This window comes from Phodopus roborovskii, unplaced genomic scaffold, assembly GCF_943737965.1.
Source record: "Phodopus roborovskii unplaced genomic scaffold, PHOROB, whole genome shotgun sequence".
Classification (NCBI taxonomy): domain Eukaryota; kingdom Metazoa; phylum Chordata; class Mammalia; order Rodentia; family Cricetidae; genus Phodopus; species Phodopus roborovskii.
The window spans coordinates 17,791,797-17,813,288 of record NW_026126460.1 but is presented as its reverse complement, the minus strand read 5'-3'; the positions used below and the strand labels follow the sequence as shown (position 1 = coordinate 17,813,288).

Here is a 21,492-nt window from a genome sequence, read left to right as displayed (position 1 = left end):
TGCAGGAAGTCATGGAAACTCCTGCTCAAAGAGTTCAAGAATGCTATCAGAAGTTGGACATTACCTACATGGAAGATGACCTACCAAACATCATTGCAGGGGGTATTCACTGTCCACACCTAGGCATGTTTTTGCTGCTGTCTGACCTAAGCATCACTGGCAAGGAAAAAATAATCACAATTTAAAATTGAGCACAAGACTCTCTGGAATCAACTGTAAAACTGGGGATTCCCTTTTTAATCTTTTTTGAAGCATTGACAACATGGTCCAGATGGCTATTAATCTCCCCATCCTGTCCTAGCTTCCAAGGGCTGGAATTTGTGGTCTATGACATCATGGCAGGCAGGTTTTCTACTGGCCAACCAGGCTTATATACTGCTAAGAAAAAAAATGGTTCTACACAACATATTAAATTATTATTAAAAATATTACACTAATCCATTCTCCTAGCACTATTTTTATTTGCAGTGAGATTATGTGAAAGCTGGAATCCCACCTTCCCTTCCCAGGTGTGTGGACACAGTAGTTTAAATACTCTCATGGTTAGAATTACATGTGTAAACTTAAGGCAGTATAGGGTTAAGCAGACAAATGATTGCAATTACACTTTAATGTTCACTCTCAGTCAAGCACATTTAATAATTTATGAGCCAAAATCTGTACTCACTATTTATTACTACAAAAAAATGAATTTAAAAATGCTATGGCCAGCAGTACGTATGTGTCTGTGAACTGGGAATTAAAGAGTTCCTCAGAGGCTGAGATTACCATTTAGTGATAGAATGCTTGCTTAGCATGAAGGCCCTGGGTTCTGACCCCTAGTATGGCAACTGTACATCAACAAAGTTCCTTGGGACAGATAAGACCCAGATGGCTCTCAAGAGGTGACAGTCAAATGCTGGCAGAGAATGGAGCAGAAAAATCCATTTTCAGGGTGTCTCATTTGCAAGGCTGGCAGTTAGCATAAGCAAGATGGTTTATTTACTCCAGAGGGATCCCTGCCCGGTGACCTAACAGAAGCCACAGTATTTTAACGATTACTTAAGTCTGCCTCATTTCAATGGATTATTCCAAGAGCTGGGAAATCAGTCAGTATATAAATGACTCACAAAGGTGACCGTTTCTAAAAATTTCTGTGATGGGAGTGGTGATGTACCCTTTAATCCCAGTACTTAGAGGCAGAGGTAGGCAGATTTCAGATTTTGAGACCAGCCTGGTCTATAGACCAAGTTCCAGAGCAGCTAGAGCTAGAGAAAACTTGTCTCAAAAACCAAAATAACAACCACCAAAAACAAACAAACAAACAAACAAAAAAACCTTCTGAATTTTTTTATTTAGAGAAGGAGTGAAAAGAAGGCAGGGCTGAGGCTAACTGACCTGAGGTTACAGCTGACCACAGGCTTCCTCCATGTGAACACTAAGGACAGAACCACATAGACCCAGTTATGTCCTGCCTGACACAGGGAGGCACTGGCATCCCTATCCCGTACCCCCACATGCTCCCTAAAGCTCTAAGAACACTGGGTCTATTTGTAGGTACCAAACAAGCTACTCAACAGCTAATATAGGTTTTAAACAGTTCAGGAGGGAGGATCATGGCTGCTGAAATATGGATAACTTCACTCTTTAAGAAAGGAAGAGCAATTATCAGCATCTTCCAGATGTTGCTAAGGATCCAGTTCCCAGGGGATAACTGGCTGTTTGTCAAGGAGGCAAACAATCAAGCTTCTCAGAGGCATGATGAAAAGAGTCCTGCGGGGAGCAAACCCCAGTGGGGATGTGTCCACAAGGCAGCTTGGCTTCTCTGGCCAGCTTGCCCTTTTAGATGTCTTACAGGGACTGTCTCAAGCTGAGCGCCAAGAGGGAGAGATACTTTTAGGTTCTGTACACATAAACCTGTGTATGTGGTAACTTGGGCTAGAAGTCTATACCTTTCAGATAAGTAAGACCCAACTACCTAAAACCACAGACCCAATGGAAAGGACTCGTTTTTTAAAAGGGGTACTTTTAAAATTCCATACATGATTATTCACTGCACAGAAGCAAACTGGGAGATGATGGGAACTAAGATCAGTGGTGGAAGAGCCGGAGATCCGTGTGAGCCAAGACGATCCCCAGTTCATCACAGGCCTCGATCACAACCTTGTCTGCAGCGGATCCAGAGGGAGCGACAATGTAGGCCACACCACTCTGCAAAGGAAAACCCCAAAACCAATGCTGACTTTCAAAACACAATGACACGCACATCAGGAAAAAACAAGATTTCCCTCTAAACCCAGGGGTAGAAGAGTTGGTTCAGTGGTTCACAGCACTAGCTACTCTCTTCCAAAACAAAACAAACAAAACAGGAGTCTGGTTCCTAGCACCCACATAGCAACTCACACCCATCTCTAACTCCAGGTCTGTGGCTTCTGAAACTTCCTTCTGGCCTCCTTGGGCACCAGCCAGGTACACACACATATAGGAGCAGTCAAGGCAACCCCAACTGTATATGATAATATTAATCATAAATAAAAATAAGTACATCTTTTTTAAAAAGCACAAGCTAACAACAACATATTCAGGCAAAGCAACAGATTTTGGGTTACGCCTATATCACAAAGAAAAATGAAATAATTCTCCATTTGCATCAAATCAACACAGCTTTGATATACAACTCTAAGTAACCTAAAAGTACAACTAACTTCTTTTTTGTGGTGCTGGTACTGGACCTGAGGTCAGGTGCTCTATGTTGCATCCTCAGCATCAAAGGCAGATGGACCTGAAATTGTTTCTAAAATTGTGTCCCCAATGCACAGGAACCCTCACTCACCCTTTTGGCTCGGTCCACGTTGTCCCTGAAGGGAAAGAAGGCATCAGAGCTGACCGAAACATCTCTCAGTTTGTCGACCCATTCCTTCTTCTCTGTCTCAGTGAGTAACTCGGGGACTTCCTCGAACAGTGCCTTCCACTTCACCAGGTCATCTCCCTAGGGAGCCAGGGAGCAAGATGAGCTCAGTATCAACTGTAGCTTTATCCAGTGGCAAGTACAATGCCAGAAACCACTTGGGCATTTTCCTATGACTGTTCACTAAACAACGACACACCCAGTTCCTACTTTCAGAGGCCCTTCGATGCTGAAGAAAATCTAAGGCCATTCTTAGATTACCAAAGAAATTATATCCTACTTTTGTAACTCAGTTTAACCCAGACCTACTGAGTTCTCAAATCTCTAAGTCTGTGTATACACCTTCGAATTCATGTCCAATCTAGGAAGCAGATGATAACTGATGCTTGTGTAGATGAACTACACATACACAACTGTCTCAGGTATAAATCAGCTTATAGGCAAATCAAAACAAATTCATGGTGCTTACTAACTACTGCTTCGATGTTTGTGTTACTTCTGAAGTTTACACCGAAATGTAATCCCCAATACAATGGGATTAAGAAGCAAGGCCATCAGCAGGCCACAGTGGAACACATCTGTAATCCCAGCACTGGGAGCTGAGTTCCAGTCAGCCTGCACTACATAGAAGACCTCATCTCATACAAACAAGACTTAAAAAAAAAAAAACAGTCATCATGAGGAGACCGTGCCTCGAGAACACTCTTGTTGAAAAACAGAAAAAGTACTAAAACCACACTGAGTTGCTAATGTCCTTTTAAGTATGGTAAGAAGAGAATCCCTGGTGACCAGCTAGCAGGTCGTTTACAGTTTAAGTCTAATACACACTACAAGACAGCAAGCTCCTGCTGACACCAGGAGATGGTGAAAAACAGTCCTCGAAATGACAATATTATAACCCGAGGGGGAAGTATGGGCCTACAAAATTAATACAATATTCATAACCCAGAAGCAGAGACTTGTGGTTTCAGAAAAGGTGGAACAGTAAAGGTGTCAGGGATTAGAAGACATTTTAACGCTTCCAGACAATCCAGGATTTCAAGAAAGTCTCTCTGTAGTAGTACCGTGAAAGTCTGTCCCTAACAATGAATGAATCAACACAGCCCACCTGGAAGACAACCAGCCCGTACCTCACCAATGGTGTCTGTCACATACTGATCAATGGCGTTGGAGATTTCTGCTCTCTTCACCCCGCTTTTAAACTTCATGGAGAGCACTCGTGGATGGTGTCGGAGCCACCACGAGTTTGCCTTATCACCTGCAAGGCGTGTGCAGTGTATCCGAGACTGCTGTCCTGCTCCGATGCCAATAACCTAGGAACGCAGACATTTCTTTTTAAAGGATGCCAGTAGTGAGACATCCATTTTGAGAGGGGCTTCGCTGGCTCCTTGCAGACCCTGCCCGGGGATCAGTGGCCACAACCTGTCAGGATTCAGTGACTAAAAAGAACCAAGAACCTTACTATGAAAATCCCAAAAGGCAGGAACTGGAGAGATGGCTTGGAAGAAACACTGGCTGCTCTTCCAGAGGACCTACCTGCACCCAGGGTTCATTTCCCTGCACCACGTGGCAGCTCACAATTGTTCCAGGGGACCCACCACCCTCACACAGACATACATACCGGCAAAGCACACTGGAAAGGCTACAAAAAACTAAATATAGGGCTAGTTTCATGTCAATGGAAGTATCAGCAAGAGGTAGCAGTGGTTGGGAAGGGGGTTGTGAGTGAAGAAACCAGTTCCACAAATCCAAAATGAACCAGCTCACTCTAAGCAAGAGTCAATGTAACCAACCAACTTAATACTTGGCTGCTTAGTTTGTTCTCATTAGTTTTACGTCTACCCAGGTGCTGAGTAAATACTGACAAACCAGGAAAAGAAACTTGGCCAGTCTTCTCTTTCAAGTGCCTGGGACCTGAGGCAGGTGGGCTTTTGAATACTGTAAAACAACAACGCAGTGAGGTGGGCTGACAGTGTGGTTACCTGTCCATCCTTGGCGTAGCACACGGAGTTGGACTGAGTGTACTTAACAGCGACAGTGGCTACAATGAGGTCTCTGAGGGCAGACTCCGGCAGCTGAAACATAGAGGATGCTTAAAGTCTCACCAAGCTTTTGAAATCTCATTAGCTTTAAGTTATGGGTACACCAGTGTGACAGGACCTGTGATGCAGTTAGGGCCCTCAATGACAGCCAGAGTCATGCTGCATGCTTTACTAAAGACTGAAACACCTTAGCCTATCTGTAACTAATGTAGTACACCGTCACCTTCAAACTAATGGCAACTGTTTGTTCAGCAACAAGACATGAAATACTGAGTTTATTTTAAAATGACTTGAACAGAATATCCTTAATAACTGAGGATGTAAGATTCAGGATCAGAAATACTGAAACTAAATTTCATACATTGTACACTACTGTGATGTACACACACCAATGATGTTTCTGGAAAAGTTAAATGGTGCCATTTTTTCACCTTGCTGAAAACATTTTAACAAGCTATTTAAAAATATTCTACAATTTCTAAGCCAACATTCAGCCACAAGTCTGTAAGAGCCCCAAATGACACTTCTTTGATACAAATTAGAAAAGAAGATAATAACCCATGTATGCATGCTTAGTAGATAAAGGGTATAGGCTAACCAAAGAGAAGATACATGATGCTTGCATCCCAGCAATTTGCACCAAGAGGCTGATGATGCAGGAGGAGCAGCCTAGACTACACAGCAAGAGGAAGAATGGAGTTATGCTGCTTATGGGAAAATAGATGCAACTGAGGATTGTAGTAATATTGTTTGTGCAATATCGAATAAAGCTTGCCTGAAGATCAGAGGGTGGAGCTAGCCACTAGTTAGCCAGAGGCCAGGCAGTGGTGGCACATACCTTTAATTCTAGCACTTGGGAGTGGAAGCAGGAAGATAAGGAGTTCAAGACCACACTGGGCTACATAAAACCTAACCAGTCTAAAAGAGAAACAGAGCTTACACGTTTGATCCCAGCACTAGGGAGTTGGAGACAAGAAGTGATATGGCTGGCCAGAGAGGGAACTAAGCGGGAGGAGACAGGAGCCCCCTACATTTTTTTCCCTCTGAGGAATTCGTAGAGCTAAGAACTCTACTGTCTGGCTGCTCTGCTTGCCTACTCTTTCAACATTTACCCCGATATCTGACTAAGGGTTTCTATTAAGACCAATTAGAATTCACACAACAGAGGATAATCATACTTGGTGAATAATTAAGTCAGTCTCAGGAACACAAATGGTCTGTTTATGGTCCTTAGATTTATTGATATTTAAATCCATTTTATTGCACTGTGTACAGTATGTGCAATATGAAAGAAAAATGATCTAGGAGAACAAAGGGTTAATTGGAGTGGGAGGACTAAAAGGGAAGAGTCTGTGTGTGTGGTGGGTGATATGGTCAACATACAATACATACTGTGCGAAATGTCCGTATGTTACACACTAATATATGTAATGAATACATGCAATGAAAATTAAAAAACAAAAAGGTAAGTTTGGCTTCATCCAAATTAAGCTTCACCTCTGTAAAAGAGGGATGGAATAGAGTATAGGAGAACATGACAATTGCATGTGAACCTACACTTTTCAAATCTCAAAACTGGAAGCTTTGTTTTAAAAGATTTTTAAAAGAACTTATTCTAACACATTCATCTTTTGTTTGAGCCAACAATTACAATCGGACTCCACAGAAACCTAGCTTCTTCAAAGTCACCTTCAAATGTAGCTCTGGCATTCCCTGTTAGATCAAAGGAAATGTGCATGGGAGTGGAGGGAAGCTCAGCCAGCTGAAGCACTATTCTGAAAAAGGGTAAGACTTGTCGGGTGTCCAGCGTCCCCTGCCCAGCAATCAAGACCAGCCCATTGTCAGGTCTCCTCTATCTTCCAGTCTTGCTACAATGACCTGCTGCTGCAGAGATCAGTCTCCTTCCAGAAGCAGGCCCACAGCTAATGTCAATGGGCACAGGTCCAGAGAAAAAGCTACAAGATCCAGCGAGAAAGCTACACACACCTCTCATCCATTTCCCTAGTTTGTAACTCTAGGCATACTTATCTATTCTCCGTCCCAATTCTGTAATTTTTAGAATACAGAGGACAGTCCTCTCCCATAATGTACAGGGACTGAATGGAATACTGCATGTAAGCAATTCTTCCTAGGTCATCATTGTCCTAAGAATAGACCTCTTCTACAGGGTGACAAAAAAACCGAACACAAAACTTGTTCATATTAAAAACAATTATCAAGCACCGAAAAAGGAAACGACCTAAATACCCATTACAGCACAGATCTCTATACTTGGATTGTCATGTGGCTTTTTACTGATGTGAAACAACATTCATCAGTACAGAAAAACATCTGTAACCTAATGCATGCAGCTGCAGATGACACAATCCCACTTAGGTATGACTGAACATACATTTCTATGCATGTACGTATAAAAGATAAGCTTTTAATCTATCAGGCTTACCTGACAACTCAAAGATGAGCTAGCTCCTTGCATATCTACCATTTACAAATATGAATCTTAATAAATGATATGCTTATTTACACTGAAGATAGACATGTTACTAGCATTTGGTTATTTTCAGACTTACATCTTTATTCTTGGTGACAATATTGCTAAATAATGACTTGTCAATGACTCCATTATTTCTCTTCTGGCTTAAACGAAGACCAAAGAGTGTTCGAACTTCATTTTCATCCGGTTTGTAGGACTGGTCCATCTAGGATACCAAATTTAAAAGTTATAAGCATTTTATATCTACTGTCCCAAATTTTCCATAAAAATGTTTCATTCTTCCTGGGCATGGTGGTATATGCCTATCCCAGTACCTGGGAAGATAGGGTAAGTGGATGACAGTTAAGAGACCAGCCTGGGTCACAGCAAGTTGCAGGCCAGCTTGAGCTACACAGCCAAACTATGTTTCAGATAAGTGAGCTAGCTCAAGGCTAGCCTGGGCTAGCCTTGGTGAAACTGTCTTGTGATGAGTAACAGAAAAAGGGCTGGAGAGGTTGCTCAGTGGTAGAGTTTCTGTCTAACATGTACAAGGTTCCCCTGCTCAATTCCCAGCACAGCAAAAATAAATGGGAAAAAACAAGAATTATGGCTTGCATCTGAAAACCAGTCCCAAATGAAGAGGGTCGCTCTGTGAATGTGAGAAACCACTTTTATCTAACTGCAAAGATGCAGAGTTTAAAAACACCATGGCCACAAGGACATTGGGTTGCAGTCCATTTTCTACAGGGGCAGCACAAAGTCTCCGATACATACAGCCTGTGACTCGGCTCTATTTCTCTTGGGAAAACCATATAAAGACATGAGATAACCTGCATGGATGTGAAGCAAGGTACACGAGTAAGAAATGAAAACACTGGGGGATGGATATGTTCTATTTCTGGAAGGACAAAGGAGAAATATAGAGTAGTCACTTTAAAAGAGTAACGCGGCAGAAGACAAGGCTGGAGGCTTTCTACCACATCTGAACAAGGCATGTAAATAAAACTTAGGGAAAAAATGAAGCAAAGAATCTTAGACCCCATAAACCGCCTGTATAAGACAGTAATAAGATTAAGAACACTGCGGGGCAGAGGCAGGTGTATATCGAGTTCTCAGCCAGCCAAGGCTGAGATCCTATTTCATAAACAAACAATACGAATAGGACTTGGATGCTGCTCTAAGTGTCTAATCCCAGCACTTGGAGAGCTTTTTTTTTTTTTGAGGCCATCATGAGCTACATAATACAAATACAACCCTATCTCAGAAAGAAAAAGGACAAGAGTTGAAACAAGCACACTAAAGAGGGACAAATCTGAAAGCGGTCTCCATAAGAGGTACACAGAGAAAAAGAACACAAAATAAAACTGAAGACTAAGTTACCACCTAATGTAGGAATTACTACTGACCTGAAGAACACAGTAGTTTCCATTTTTCTTTTTAGAAAGTATTTTCAAGGCTTCTTCTTCATATCCTGGGGCAACAATACCATCCGACACCTATAAAAAATATACATTAGATGAAATTCTTCCTTTTAGAAATCAGAGAATAACTCCATAAGATATAGCAACAATTAGCTGTTCTAAGTAATATACCAATACTATCAACAGAATGAATTGTTTATGGCTACCATATTTTCTGTGGTTAATCTTAGTCTTAACTGAGAACAAATGGATAATTCACTTCAATACATGAGCCTCAGGGAAGAAAAACTCATTGTTACACTAGTCTCTTCATGAAGTGGGCTTAAGATGTGCACTGGAGGAACCATGCTCCAGTCTGGCTCAAGAGGACACACAGCTAGCTGATGAGATCCTAGAGGTTTGTCACCTTGCAACTAGAGACACAGATGTCTCAGTGTCAGCATGACCTGTGAGTAGCATGCCTGCCCAGCATGGTTGGGTTGGCTCAAGGCTATAGGCTTCCCTAAAGTAACTAAACACTGTCATGCACAGGCACCCCCAGCTACCTCTTCTGGTTCTGCCTCCCAGCACTAATGGTGGGATGCAAACCTGGTGCTAAGTGATGAAGGTTAGTTCATCAAGTGCTTCTAAGAGCCTCTGCCCTGGCCCTAGTCATTCAGATCTCTAAGGGTTTATATAGCATTGTCCATTATTATTTCCTCATTGTGCAAGATGGCTCTGCCTTACAGAACATTGGAATTAAGACACACCCAGCAGCCGGGTGGTGATGGTGCACACCTTTAATCCCAGCACTAGGGAGGCATGGGCAGGTGGATCTCTCTGAGTTCCAGGCCAGCCTGGTCTATAGATGGCTAGGAATGTTATAGAGAAACCCTGTCTTGAACTCAGGAAAAACAAAAATTTAAGAGAATTAAACAAACAACCACTGTCAGCTAGTTCCAATGATGCCTAGAAACAAGTTATTCAGTTACATCAGGATCAAAATACCTGAACCTCTACTCACTTCTCTGGAGATAATTTTTGCAGTTGGGACATCACAAACATCAGATAATGCAATAAAATCACCAAATGAAGACATCCTGTCGGCCCCTGTAAGCGAAAGTTAAGCCATAAAGTCTCCTTGCATAGAAAATCCATGTGATCAAATCCAGTATTAATTCTCTGACCCCTTTCAGGTTTCATAAACATGTTGGGGTGTGGCATGCACTTCCCCAAACTCTACTGCTAGGATGTGGGCACACTATATATGTGATGTGGAAACAAAACAATATAGTTTCCCTAAAGCTTACGTTATTACTCAGAGTTAATATGTCAGTCAAACAACTGGTGAGAAGGTAGTCATTAATTTTACCTTCTAAATTAGCACTTAGCTGAAGGTCAGCATGAGCTACTGAAGGAGGCTAGAGGCCTGCATCCACACAGAGTGTGTATACAGAAGCAGGAGGATGGAGGCCTTAGCACCAGCCTACAAGTTGCTGCCTCTGGCTGTAACTGATAAACTGTAGCAGGTTTCTCAAAACACCTCAGGAGCTAGTTAGTCATTGCGCCCTAGAATCTGGTATTTCTTAGTGTGTAAAATGCAAGTCAAACCAAACTCAGTGGTTAGAGTAACCATACAATTCTTCTCCTACTAAAAATGTACTCAAGGACCTACTCTGAAATAAAATGTACCAATCTCATTGTTTCATTGTTTCCATTTACCACATTCAAATACTAACATGTACTTTTGTACATATACTCTTCTCAAGTATTAATTAAAATCCATCAAAGGCAATTTCAGTATCATGGCGTAAGCCACAGGTAACACTGTTTTATCCTGTTACTGCTTTTTCCTCTCACTGACAAAACCCCTCCTCTGACCTCTTGCTCTGGCATATGCAGTGGCCACTGGCGTGAGGGTCGGATAGAGGTCGTAGACCATGCACACCCTGGCCTCGTCTTCACTGAGTGGAATCCCGACAGCAGCACCTGGCAAAGGAAGCAGAAAACAGGGCTGGCAATGGCAGCAGGCAGGGACAGCACCGGCCGAGCACCCCCACCACCAGGGGGAGCACTAACTGGGCACCCCAGCCCTACCACGGGCACCCCAACTCTACCACGCAAACACTCAATTTTTTTTTAAAAAGCCATAAAATGACCTAAAGCCTCAAATTGCTACTTTTCAAATTTGACATCAAATTTTCTTTTCAAAGGTCTATCTTAGCGGTAAAATGTGCCCAAGGATGGGGGTTCAATTCCCAGCACCACAAAACAGACTCTAAGAAAACAAAACAAACTTTAAAAATCCACATTTCTCAAAGACCTAGCCTGTATTTTTCAAACACCTATGCAGTATATTTCCTAGTTCTTGTGGCAACTTAAACAAAAACTACTTGACGACGTAATGAACACGCACCGCATACTGCAGGGGGCAGGGGCACTTTCTCTTTGGCCTCTGACAGCACAGCCCCAAAGTCTGACAGCACTGGCATGTGCAGGAAGCTAGACCGCTGCGTTCCTGACTCCGCTCTGCTCAGGGTGACATTCATTTCTTCCTCACTCATCTCACTTTCCCACCCAATAACTATTAGGAACAATTACGTCCTAGAGACTGCCAGCAGACCTAGTGACATTATGGGTAAGCAAGCTGTGGAATTTAAGGACTTGAGGGTAGAAGGAATATATCATCCAATAGAAATGGAGTGGGCTGGGTTAAGAACAGTCTCTGTGCTTACTCAGGTACACTTCTGACACAGAAGAGCAGTTACTCGGCACATTACATGATGTCACTTCATCTTTAGGTCTACACTTTTAGAGACATCACAAGAGCCAAGAGAGCAATGTCTCTGTCTCCTAATGATACCATGGAATTATGTACACACTTATTATACTTACATGTAAGTATACCGACACTATTACCAACAGACTTGCCGAGAGTGGCCTACGATGTCCCAGATTATAACTTAGCAATAATGGGAGAAAATTGGAGAAAAGAACAAAACAAAACCAAAGGCGGAGCTCTCCAGGGCGTTCTGCTCTGGAGCAGTGAGAGCCTCACCTGCTGGGCTGACGTGTTTGAAAGATGCCGCAGCTGGGATGTCCACTGCTTCCCTGAGCTCCTTCACCAGCTGCCAGGCATTCAAAGCATCACACAAGTTTATGAATCCAGGGGCTCCATTGAGAACTACACACAGAAACATACATGTACATTACAAGAAGGTTCAATAAGGCTACATATATGTACATTACTCAAAAAAAAAATTATATCTAGGTCACACAACTTGCATGTGATTTCAGCCAAAAGGCTGAGAATTCAGAGTCTGCAAAAAGTAATCAAAGGCCGAGGGCGGAGACAGAGGAAGGCAGATCTGTGTGACTTTGAGGCCAGCCTGGTCTACATAGTGAGTTCCAGGACCTGTGGTTTGCCAAGCAGTGCAAGATGTTGTGCCCCTCTGACACTCGGTGCAGAGTCAACCTGGCACCTCGGTTTTGGGTAGTTATGAGAGGTGTTAAGTAATTTAGTTTATATTCTGAATGGGAGTAACTTCAGATTCAACCCAGAGAAAGCCAGGTGTCTGGACACAGCACATACTCCTTATACTTTACCCGTGATGGGAAGCTTGGGCTTCAGCGTATAAAGCTGAGCAGGCGTCTGATGTGGGTTCATCCCATACCGCAAGGGCATCTGGGAAATTCCTTTACTGTATTGCTTTCTGAAGTAATCTGAAATCGCTTCATCATATTGTGCAGTATGAGTAAATGCCTACAAAAAGTTACAGTTCGTGAGATACTAGGAACACTTCCCAAGGATGCTTTTAGGTACATAGCCTTATCTCCACTTCCGTGCCCTTCCCCACCCCAAACTGACCCTAAATAACACAACTAACATTTCTGCCTTTGACTCTTGACAGAATATCCCTAATATTTGATCTCTCCATGTTTAACAAAAGGACAGAAGTCCCTAGCAGATTGCAGATTGTAGAAAGCTCACATATTTAGTAGCACTGAATATGACTTCCACTGCCACACGGACTCCATGGGCATTGCTAGACAGAATTACAGAAGTGTACCCTACCTTCAAGGCCAAGTGGCGCCTGGTCTCCAGGGAGGTGTCCTTATTATCAGAGTTCTGCATCTCTGCTGCCACCGTCACATAGTCTTCTGGTTCACACACAACTGTCACTCGAGCGTGGTTTTTGGCTGCAGCTCTCAGTAAGGTCACTCCGCCTTTGAAGAACAAATGTATTATTTTTCTTCGGCATTTTGCCATCAGTCAATGAGCTCTCTAGTCACTGTGCACAATACTTCTACTTTAATTTCTGACTTAAAAAAACAAGGGGAAATAGCCCACATATGTCCCTAAAACACACAAAATATTTAGTTTATGGTTCCCTTTAATATTCTCTAAGTAGTTTATAAAATATTTTCTAAGCTGGATGTGGTGACATACCGTCAGAACCATCAGAATTTATGCACTTTGAAGACCGAGGCAGAAGGATCAGCCTGGCAATGTAGTAAATCCCTGTCTTAACATGAAACAATACCACAAATTCTCAATAAGGAAAACAAAAACAAAACCTCAGAAAATTTCATCACTACCCCTGTCAGTTCTGAGATTTTTATTCAACTCACCAATATCAATCTGCTCAACAGCTGCCTCAACAGTCACATCTGGAGAAGCCACGGTCTTCACAAAGGGGTACAGGTTACAGGCAACAACTCTGACAACCAAGGAGAAGTAGCTGTCATTGTCAAATTCTTTTCTTAAAGAATGACTTTATGTTTACAAGGGTTTTCCCGCAAGTGTGCATGCACTCATACGTGCAGTGTCCTTGGAGGGCAAACAAACACAAACAAGAGCTAGCCTCAAACTGATTTGAGGGACCATGTGGGTGCTGGAACCCTAACCTGGGTCCTCTACAAGAACAGCAAGTGCTCTTAACCACTGAGCCACCTGTCCAGCCCCAACACTTTGGAATTGTTAGAAGTTACATAGGAAAGTGGTCTGGAGGCATTACACTAGCAGAGCACAGATGGAGTCAGCACACACTCTGGACAAGCCACACATCCTCCTCCCCAGAACATCCTGCAAGCCTGATGCTTGCCTGGCCTTAGGTAACCATGACTTTAAACCATTCAATTTTTAAAATTTGTTTTTTTTTTTGTTTTGTTTTGTTTTGTTTTGCTGGGAGTGATAATAATCCCAACAGTCAGAAGATAACAGAGTTTGAGGTCAACCTGGGCTACATGGCTAAGGCTAAACTCCCACCTCAAAACAAAATATTTTAAGGAGAAATAGAAACTGTAAGATTATAGAAAAATCTCATTTTATTAAGCCTTGGTGGCACATGCCTTTAATCCCAGCACTTGGGAGGCAGAGGCAGGCTGATTTGTGTGTCAGACGAGCATGCTCTACAAATCAATTTCTAAGACAGCCAGGACTCTTACACAGAAAGCCCTTATCTCAAAAAAAAAAAAAAAAAAAAAAAAAAAAAAAAAAAAGAAAAAGAAAAATCTCATTTAGACTGTGATTTTTTACCCAAGACATTCACATTTATACTTTTTTCCCAAAGGATTGTGTTCGTGATGGAAACCATTTTGCCTTCAAAGGATAAAATACTTGTTTTGCCTTCAAGGAAGTCGTAAGTGCGGTATAACATGAAGGCCAGAGACACACTGTGGTCCACTCCAGGACTGCTGAATGAGCCCGGCTGGTTAAAACCAGTACAACAGGAGGAGGACTTTCCAGTTCACTAGATCAGGCCTGCCATCCAATCCAGATCCCATCACAAGAAAACTACCAGGCTCCTGCTCCTAATGAATGCTGACACAAAAGCTAACCTGTCAGGTCAACACAAAAAGTGTGAAGAATGACACACCATGGCCAAGAGGACAGCATGCCAGCAAGGCAGGGTTAGCTTAGCACCTAAAAATTAACTAGGGGCCGGTAAGATGGTTCAGTGGATTAGGGTGCTTGCGGCCAAGAATGATGACTGAGTTTGATACCTAGAGCCCACATCTTGGAAGGAGATACAACTCTTGTGGGTTATCCTCAGACTGCCACAAGCCACTAAGGTATGTGTGTCCCACAAATAATTAAGATCTTTAAAAAGGAAATTAATGTAAAGTTAAGAGAAGGCAAAAGCCACAAGATTACTCCAATGTAAGAAAAGTGTAAAATATTCAGTATCTATCCATAATTAAAAAAAAAAGACATCAATAAATTGAGGATTGTAGAAGTACCTCAACGTGGTAAAATGTAATAAAAACCTAACATCGTAGCTATTGATTATCTTAGAGCCAATATTTTCCTCTTAAGATTCAGAAATAAGAATATTCACTCTCAACCATTTCTATTCAGTATGTTGCCATGTTTTAGCCAAAGAAATGTTTAAAGAGCATTAAAGGGTTGGGTTCAAGTGAGGTGATATTCATACACAGAGAAAAACCCTAAGCTGCTAAGAAAACCTACCAGCCTTAATAAATGAGTCTAGCAAGGCTGCAGGGCTTATGATCAATACACAGAAATCAATTGTAATAATACACGTTAGCAAACAACAATCGGAACAGGAAATTAAGAAAACAATGCAGTAATGACAACACTAAAGCAAATCAAATACTGAAGAACAAAATTACAAAAGTGCCAGACTGACACGCTGAAAAATACAAAACAATGTTAAAAGGAACTAAAGAAAATTAATGTTTCTCAAAAAGGAAGAAATCTCACATTCACGAGCTAGAAGACTTTTTGCTGCATCAGACAACAATCCCCTCATTTATCCACACACACCCTATATAAAAGGACCCCTGCCTTTCCTACAAGTGTTGCACAGCAATCCTAAACACAAGTGAGGAGGCAAGGGTCCCTGAACAGCTCAAATAGCGGAAGAACCCATGCTGTCTACTTATTCTGTCTAAATACAAACAAGCAAAACCCTAGAACCACAAAATCATAAGAAAAAAAAAAACCAAAAACAAAAAACCTTCATCAACATAATGAGGTGTCTTAGGTCTGACAGCAAAAGCATAAGCTACAAACAGCATCCAACCAAAAACCTGTGGCGGTCAAATGACACCACTGAGCAAGAAACAAGCCACAGGACAGGAGAGGGAGAATCGTGAGCATCGGTAACGAAGTTAAGGCTGAACACTGCCAGGTACAGGGTGTGTATAGATGTGGATGGGAGACAAGAATGTTCTAACAACGAATATGGTGGTTTCACAACTTCTTTTGAATATACTTAAGACCGTCAAGCTGCATCTTTTTAATAAGCTGAGTTGTATAATGAGCAAACAGCACCTCAATAAAGCTACTGTGGATGTTTAAAGAAAACATTAACTTCGTTGGTTTTATGCAGCGAAATTTAAATCTTAACTTTTGAAAAACAAAAGGGGCTAAAGGCTTAATTCAGTGGTGGGATGTTTGTTTGCTCCAAATGCGCGATAACAACAACGCAAAGGGTATTTTCAACTAAAATTACATGGCTTGGAAACATCAACTTGGCAGAATTAAAATGCTCACACATGTCATCACATAGGAGATGCAGGAAAGGGTTTATATAGTGAGGCCAGGAGACAACAGTTTAACACCACTTATCTTTGGTCTTTAACGCACTCAAAATTCAGCTCCCAACTTTTTACCTTATAAGGTTGAAATCAAGTCTGGCCATGTCAGCATTATCTTCTGGAATATTTCGCGCCAAGATTCCTAATGTGATTAAAGTGGAGATATATAATAAGGTCAGAAATGCAGATAGGCTGGGAAGTGGTGGCACATGCCTTTAATCCCAGCACTTTTGGGAGGCAGAGACAGGCAGATCTCGGTTAAGTTCAAGGCTAGCCTGGCTCCAAAGCTACACAGAGAAACCCTGTTGCTACAAACAAACAAAAGAAACAGATAGTTTGTACTGTATGATCCCATCAGCAACAAGGTAAACCTTCCAGTATTCTTATTTTTTTCCTGAGACAGGGTCTCACTCTATAGACAAGGCAAGCCTCAAACTTGCCTCTACCCCCCAAGTGCTGGGATGAAAGGTGTGTACCACTACACCAAATAGAGTTCCTAACATTATTGCAGAGGCTCCTGGGTTCAAATGGCCTTCCCATCAGCCTTTTAAATATTAGAATTATAGGCCTGTGCAAATGTACAAACACCTAATATTCTTAAAGAACATTGAAAACAGTTGAAAGAGTTCTGAGACAAAAAAGAGTTTTAACAATAAACATAGTAGTATAGGCCTGTACTCTATCTAAGCACCCAGGTCAAAGCAGGGGGATAACAGGTTTGATAGCAAGCCTGAGCTACACAGCAAGACCGTATTTCATTGAAATAACAAACCAAACGACAGAACACCTTTTCCCTCAAAAGGTAAGTCTTACCAGGCCTGGTGGCCCATGCCTGTGATTCCAGCATTGAGATAAGAGCTCCAGACCAGTTTTTAGGCAAGTCTTGCCTGAAAGTGAGATTGTCTCAAAAATCAAAACAAATCTGACGCCTTTTTCTTATACAAAACACAACCCCACACCCAGAAAACTGGGGAAGTTATTTTTACACAACCTGTCAGTCTTTCAAGCTAGATTCGTAGCATGAAACTGTTTCCCTTTCTTTCCCTGTTTTTTCTTTTCGATGTATTTATTTTTTGTGCATGATTGTTTGGCCTGTATTATCTGTATGTGCATCACCCATCTCTAGTATCCAAAGAAGTCAAAAGAAAGAACTGGATCCCCTGACAAAGGAGTTACATGGGGTCTTAAGCTGCCATGTTGGTGCCAGGAACCGAACTTGGGTCCCTTGCAAGATCAGCTAGTGATCTTAAGTGCTGAGACTAGGCCTTCCTTCCAGTGCTACCTTTCTGGCCTTCTTTTACAAGCTTGACTGTAGCTTGCAAGGCAGAAATACATTTCCTGCTGCTATTATTGTTTAGAGGGTTTTCTGTGCTAGCAGACAAGTGAACAAAAGTCATTCTTTTAGGAGTCAGTTACAGTGTAACACTGAACTACAGAAATGTACAATCAGATTGTAACATGGAAACACTGTAATCCAGATCAGCTAAACTATTATTAGGTCAAGATCAACAGCAACAGAGGACAACAACCTGAACTTGTCCTGTCATGAGGCCAGTTAATACTCAAAAGGGATTATAATGGACTAAAAAAATCAGAACGCAAAGTGACAAAACCAACCCAGCAGAAGCACACTTTATAAAACTTAACTAAGATATGTGCTATAAACCGAATTGACAATCACTTACCAGCGTGGACAGCAGGATGCAAGGTTTTCACACGCCCCCCTAACATTTCGGGAAAACCTGTTAGCTCAGACACATCTCTGAAAATAGAGTTATAAAGACTTTAGTAAATTGTCATTTCCCACTACTCAAATCATCTCCCACCAAGTCTACTAGATTCAGTTCAACAGATTTATTTTTCAAGTCCAACTTACAAGTATATCAAACCTTTACATTTCTTTTCACTATGCTGGACTTGCAAAATTTATTTTACCAAAAAAAAAAAAAAAAGTTGTTTTCTGAATGAAATGTTTTTGAGAATCAATTAGGTGATAAAACAGTGACTTTATAATTTCTAGAGGCATGTCATTATCTTTAATCAAGAAATAAATTCAGCCAGGCAGTAGTGGCGCACGCCTTTAATCCCAGCACTATGTAAGCAGAGGCATGTGGATCTCTGTGAGTTCAAGGCCAAGCTGGTCTACACAGCTAGTTCCAGGACAGAGCCAGGGCTGTAACACAGAGAAATCCCATCTCAAAAAAACAAAAGAGAAAAATAAAAAACAAGAAACTGAGAATCATTTATGGAGAATTTAACATCAATAGCAAAAAAAAAAAAAAAAAAAAAAAAAACAGATAATAAAGGCTGGGAATATTACTCTGTTGTGTAGCATTTGTCATTTGTCTTGGCTATGTGGGATCCTGGATTCAATTCTCAGTACTATGCGCAGGGGGTAGAGAATTTAGTGGCTAATGGGATGAAAGATCTTCGCTGGGCTTGGCCACACACACTTGAAATCCCAGTCCTCAGGAGGCTAAAGTCATGGATTCTGGACTTCTAGGTCAGTTGGGGATACATTGTGAGAAGTCTAAACTGAAGTTTCTGGTATGATCTCATTGGTTTGCTGCACAAGACAATAGTCAACTTCCCAGGAGAAAATCTTGACCTCTTAACTGCAGCATGGCCTTGGACAAGCTACCTCTTTGTGCCTGTGTTTCAAACATGCAGTTATCCAATATGGACCATCAAGAAAAGATGGTAAAACAACTATGTGAACTAATAATGGAACAAGCCTCCATTTGTGAACTTGACTAAGCCAGGTTCTAAGTAAGTAAGCCACTTAGATCTCACACACACACACACACACACACACACACACTTACTCACTCTGCAGGAAACACACTTTCGTTCTCAATTTGTAGAAGATATCTACAATCCAACACTCACTCAAGGAGGCTGAAGCAGGAGGATCACAAGTTCAAGGCCCTAAATTAAAGTTTGGTTCTAAATTTAAAGTTTCTAAGTTAAGCTGGGCAGTGGTGGTGCAAGCCTTTAATCCCAGCACTCCAGAGGCAGAGACACTATCTACAGCCTGGCCTACAGGGCAGTTCCAAGATAGGATCCAAGAACCTACAAAGAAACCCTGCCTCAGAGAAAAAAAAAAAAAAAAAAAAAAAAAAAGAAAAAAGCTTCCGGAAGAAAAAAATTAAAAGATGAGCTAGGGATACAGCCCAGTAGCTGACTGGGCAAGACACTGGGCCAACCCTCAATACTACCAAAAGAAGAATCAAAAAGCTACTGGCATAATGGGGGTAAGCAGGGATTGGGCAGTGGAAATATGAATGACCATCTTAAAAACATTTAAACCAGGTGATACACGATGTAAGAACGCCTTTTACTTTGTTTGAAATGTAACAGCAACAATGGTGGACACCAAGTTGGAACACAGGGCTCAACTGCACCTCACCGAAGCCTGTCTGCTGTCGTGGATACTCCTGATTCTTGTGAGAATTACAAGAGATGCCATACTAAGTAAGGACAACTCTTGTCAATCAATCATTCCCACCGCCCAGTCAGGTGATGAGCAGCTTGTGAGGGAGCCAGTGACTTGTACTTTCATAGGGTTATAAGAAGCTAACAGAAGAGGCAGAGATGTACATCTTCATGTTAAAGACAGGCCTTGGAAACTGAGAACCTGTGTTTGTTGTGCATAACAAATGTCCCGCCTTTCTGTTTGTTATGTTATGACCTGGAGTTTCCTCTTCCACAAATGAGCAGAGTCCTACGGCCTCACAGCGTGACTGTGAGTAGGTTATTTTTCTCACAGTGCCTGGATTACATCTCTTCCGGGTTAATGTGGTCACACCATTTTCCTCCATAGACTTACCTTTAACATTACCCACTCACTGCCTTACCTGACTGCCAGGCCAGCATCCCTGAGCGCTTTTGCCGTGCCTCCGGAAGCGACTAGACTCAAACCAAGAGATGCGAGGTTCCTGGCAAATTCCACTAGGCCAGTTTTGTCAGACACACTGAACAGGGCTGAAACAGAAGGCATTTTCTCATTATTCGCGGGCTTTTGCAAAGCGTTCTCCCGGATCTGGGGAGGGGACATGCGACTGCAGGCCCAGCACTGGGACACACAGTCTGCAGGCCCGGCTCGGGCCTTCCCCAGCTCGGCCACGGGCGGGTGGCGAGGCTGGGGCAGGCAGGACCCGGCCACGATCCGCGAGGGCCTCACCGAGCTGGCCGGGAGCCATGGCTGCAGCGCAGGGTCGTGGAGTAAGAAGACGAGCAAGCCACGTGCGTACGCAGGGAATCCGGACTCCACGGTTCAGGAAGCGGTGGGCGGGGCGTGCTGACCCCCACGTAACCGGAGGCCCCGCCCCACCCCGGCCCGCGAAACTGCAGCCTGGAGCGGGAGGCGCCGCTGGGCGGGGCTGCAGCTGATTCTGACCCGGGAATTTGCAGCCGCGGGCTTCCGGCTCACAACTCAGATCTGGGCGTGGACGCCAGAGGTTCGCGGTTTTTCTGGGGGTGCGGCTGAGGCCAGAGCACCGATTCGGGAAAAGTCAGAATTTGTGCAACCTTCTACCACGCTCCTTTCTTTTACAGGTTTGGGGAACAAGCGTGAGACTTACAGAAGTCATTGACTCCACAGTACAGTTGAGAGCCCAAAAGAAATGAAACTGACCATCACTTGAGGTTTTCATAACATATTATAAAATGGCCTGGAGTCTACATCAAGATCACCCACCATCTTGGAAAAATGTAGAATAATTTTTTCCTTCAAGCTCAGGTGAGAAGAGTGGTAATAATTACAAGGTTGCAGCAAGACTATCAAAAACAGGAATAGCAAAGTTGAACACGTAAGCTTCTTTTGTCACAAAAAATGGCCATTTCTGGGCAGGAGAGAGATGCCTTCCCCCACCTACCCACCTACCCATCAACACCTGGGGTGGTGGGAGAATTGGCCCTGAGGTCATGAGGGCAGGAGAGCCACCCCTGCCTACCACCAGTGGCAACACTCTGGAGAGCAGGCCCTGCACCTCACTTGAGCAACACAATACAGCCAATCCTGTTGGTAGAGGTGTGGGTGAGCCAGCCTTGAAGTTGTTAGCATAGGAGAGCTGTTCCCATTACTCATTTGTCATGTGGTGTCATGGATGGGGAGAGATTCCC

At 42.6% G+C, this 21,492-nt stretch overlaps 1 protein-coding gene across 2 annotated transcripts; it reads right to left on the bottom strand.

The window, feature by feature from the left end:
- Positions 1-1,985: 1,985 nt before the first annotated feature.
- Positions 1,986-20,720, bottom strand: Atic (5-aminoimidazole-4-carboxamide ribonucleotide formyltransferase/IMP cyclohydrolase). 2 transcript variants are annotated; one of them, XM_051190421.1, is made up of 16 exons: positions 20,552-20,720; positions 20,226-20,352; positions 18,054-18,130; positions 16,444-16,510; positions 13,435-13,523; positions 12,878-13,029; positions 12,409-12,565; positions 11,861-11,986; positions 10,684-10,791; positions 9,827-9,912; positions 8,809-8,898; positions 7,500-7,628; positions 4,870-4,962; positions 4,018-4,200; positions 2,813-2,968; positions 1,986-2,190 (listed from the first exon to the last, which is right to left on the bottom strand). In XM_051190421.1, exons 1-16 carry the CDS (start codon positions 20,568-20,570, stop codon positions 2,071-2,073), a joined length of 1,779 nt encoding a protein of 592 aa, XP_051046378.1. In that variant the 5' UTR covers positions 20,571-20,720; the 3' UTR covers positions 1,986-2,070. The 2 variants fall into 2 exon arrangements, with proteins under 2 accessions (XP_051046378.1, XP_051046377.1); XM_051190420.1 differs by lacking the exon at positions 20,552-20,720 and having other exon boundaries at positions 20,226-20,440.
- Positions 20,721-21,492: the final 772 nt, after the last annotated feature.

Bases quoted from the DNA above. Each gene is read 5' to 3' on its own strand.
- Atic (XM_051190420.1), bottom strand. From the start codon at position 20,425: ATGTCCCCTCCCCAGATCCGGGAGAACGCTTTGCAAAAGCCCGCGAAT. The intron at 9,913-10,683 runs GTCAGAGGAGGG...TTTCGCTTACAG, and splicing joins TGCATATGCCAGAGCAAGAG to GGGCCGACAGGATGTCTTCA. The intron at 7,629-8,808 runs GTCAGTAGTAAT...TTGGTATCCTAG, and splicing joins GAAACTACTGTGTTCTTCAG to ATGGACCAGTCCTACAAACC.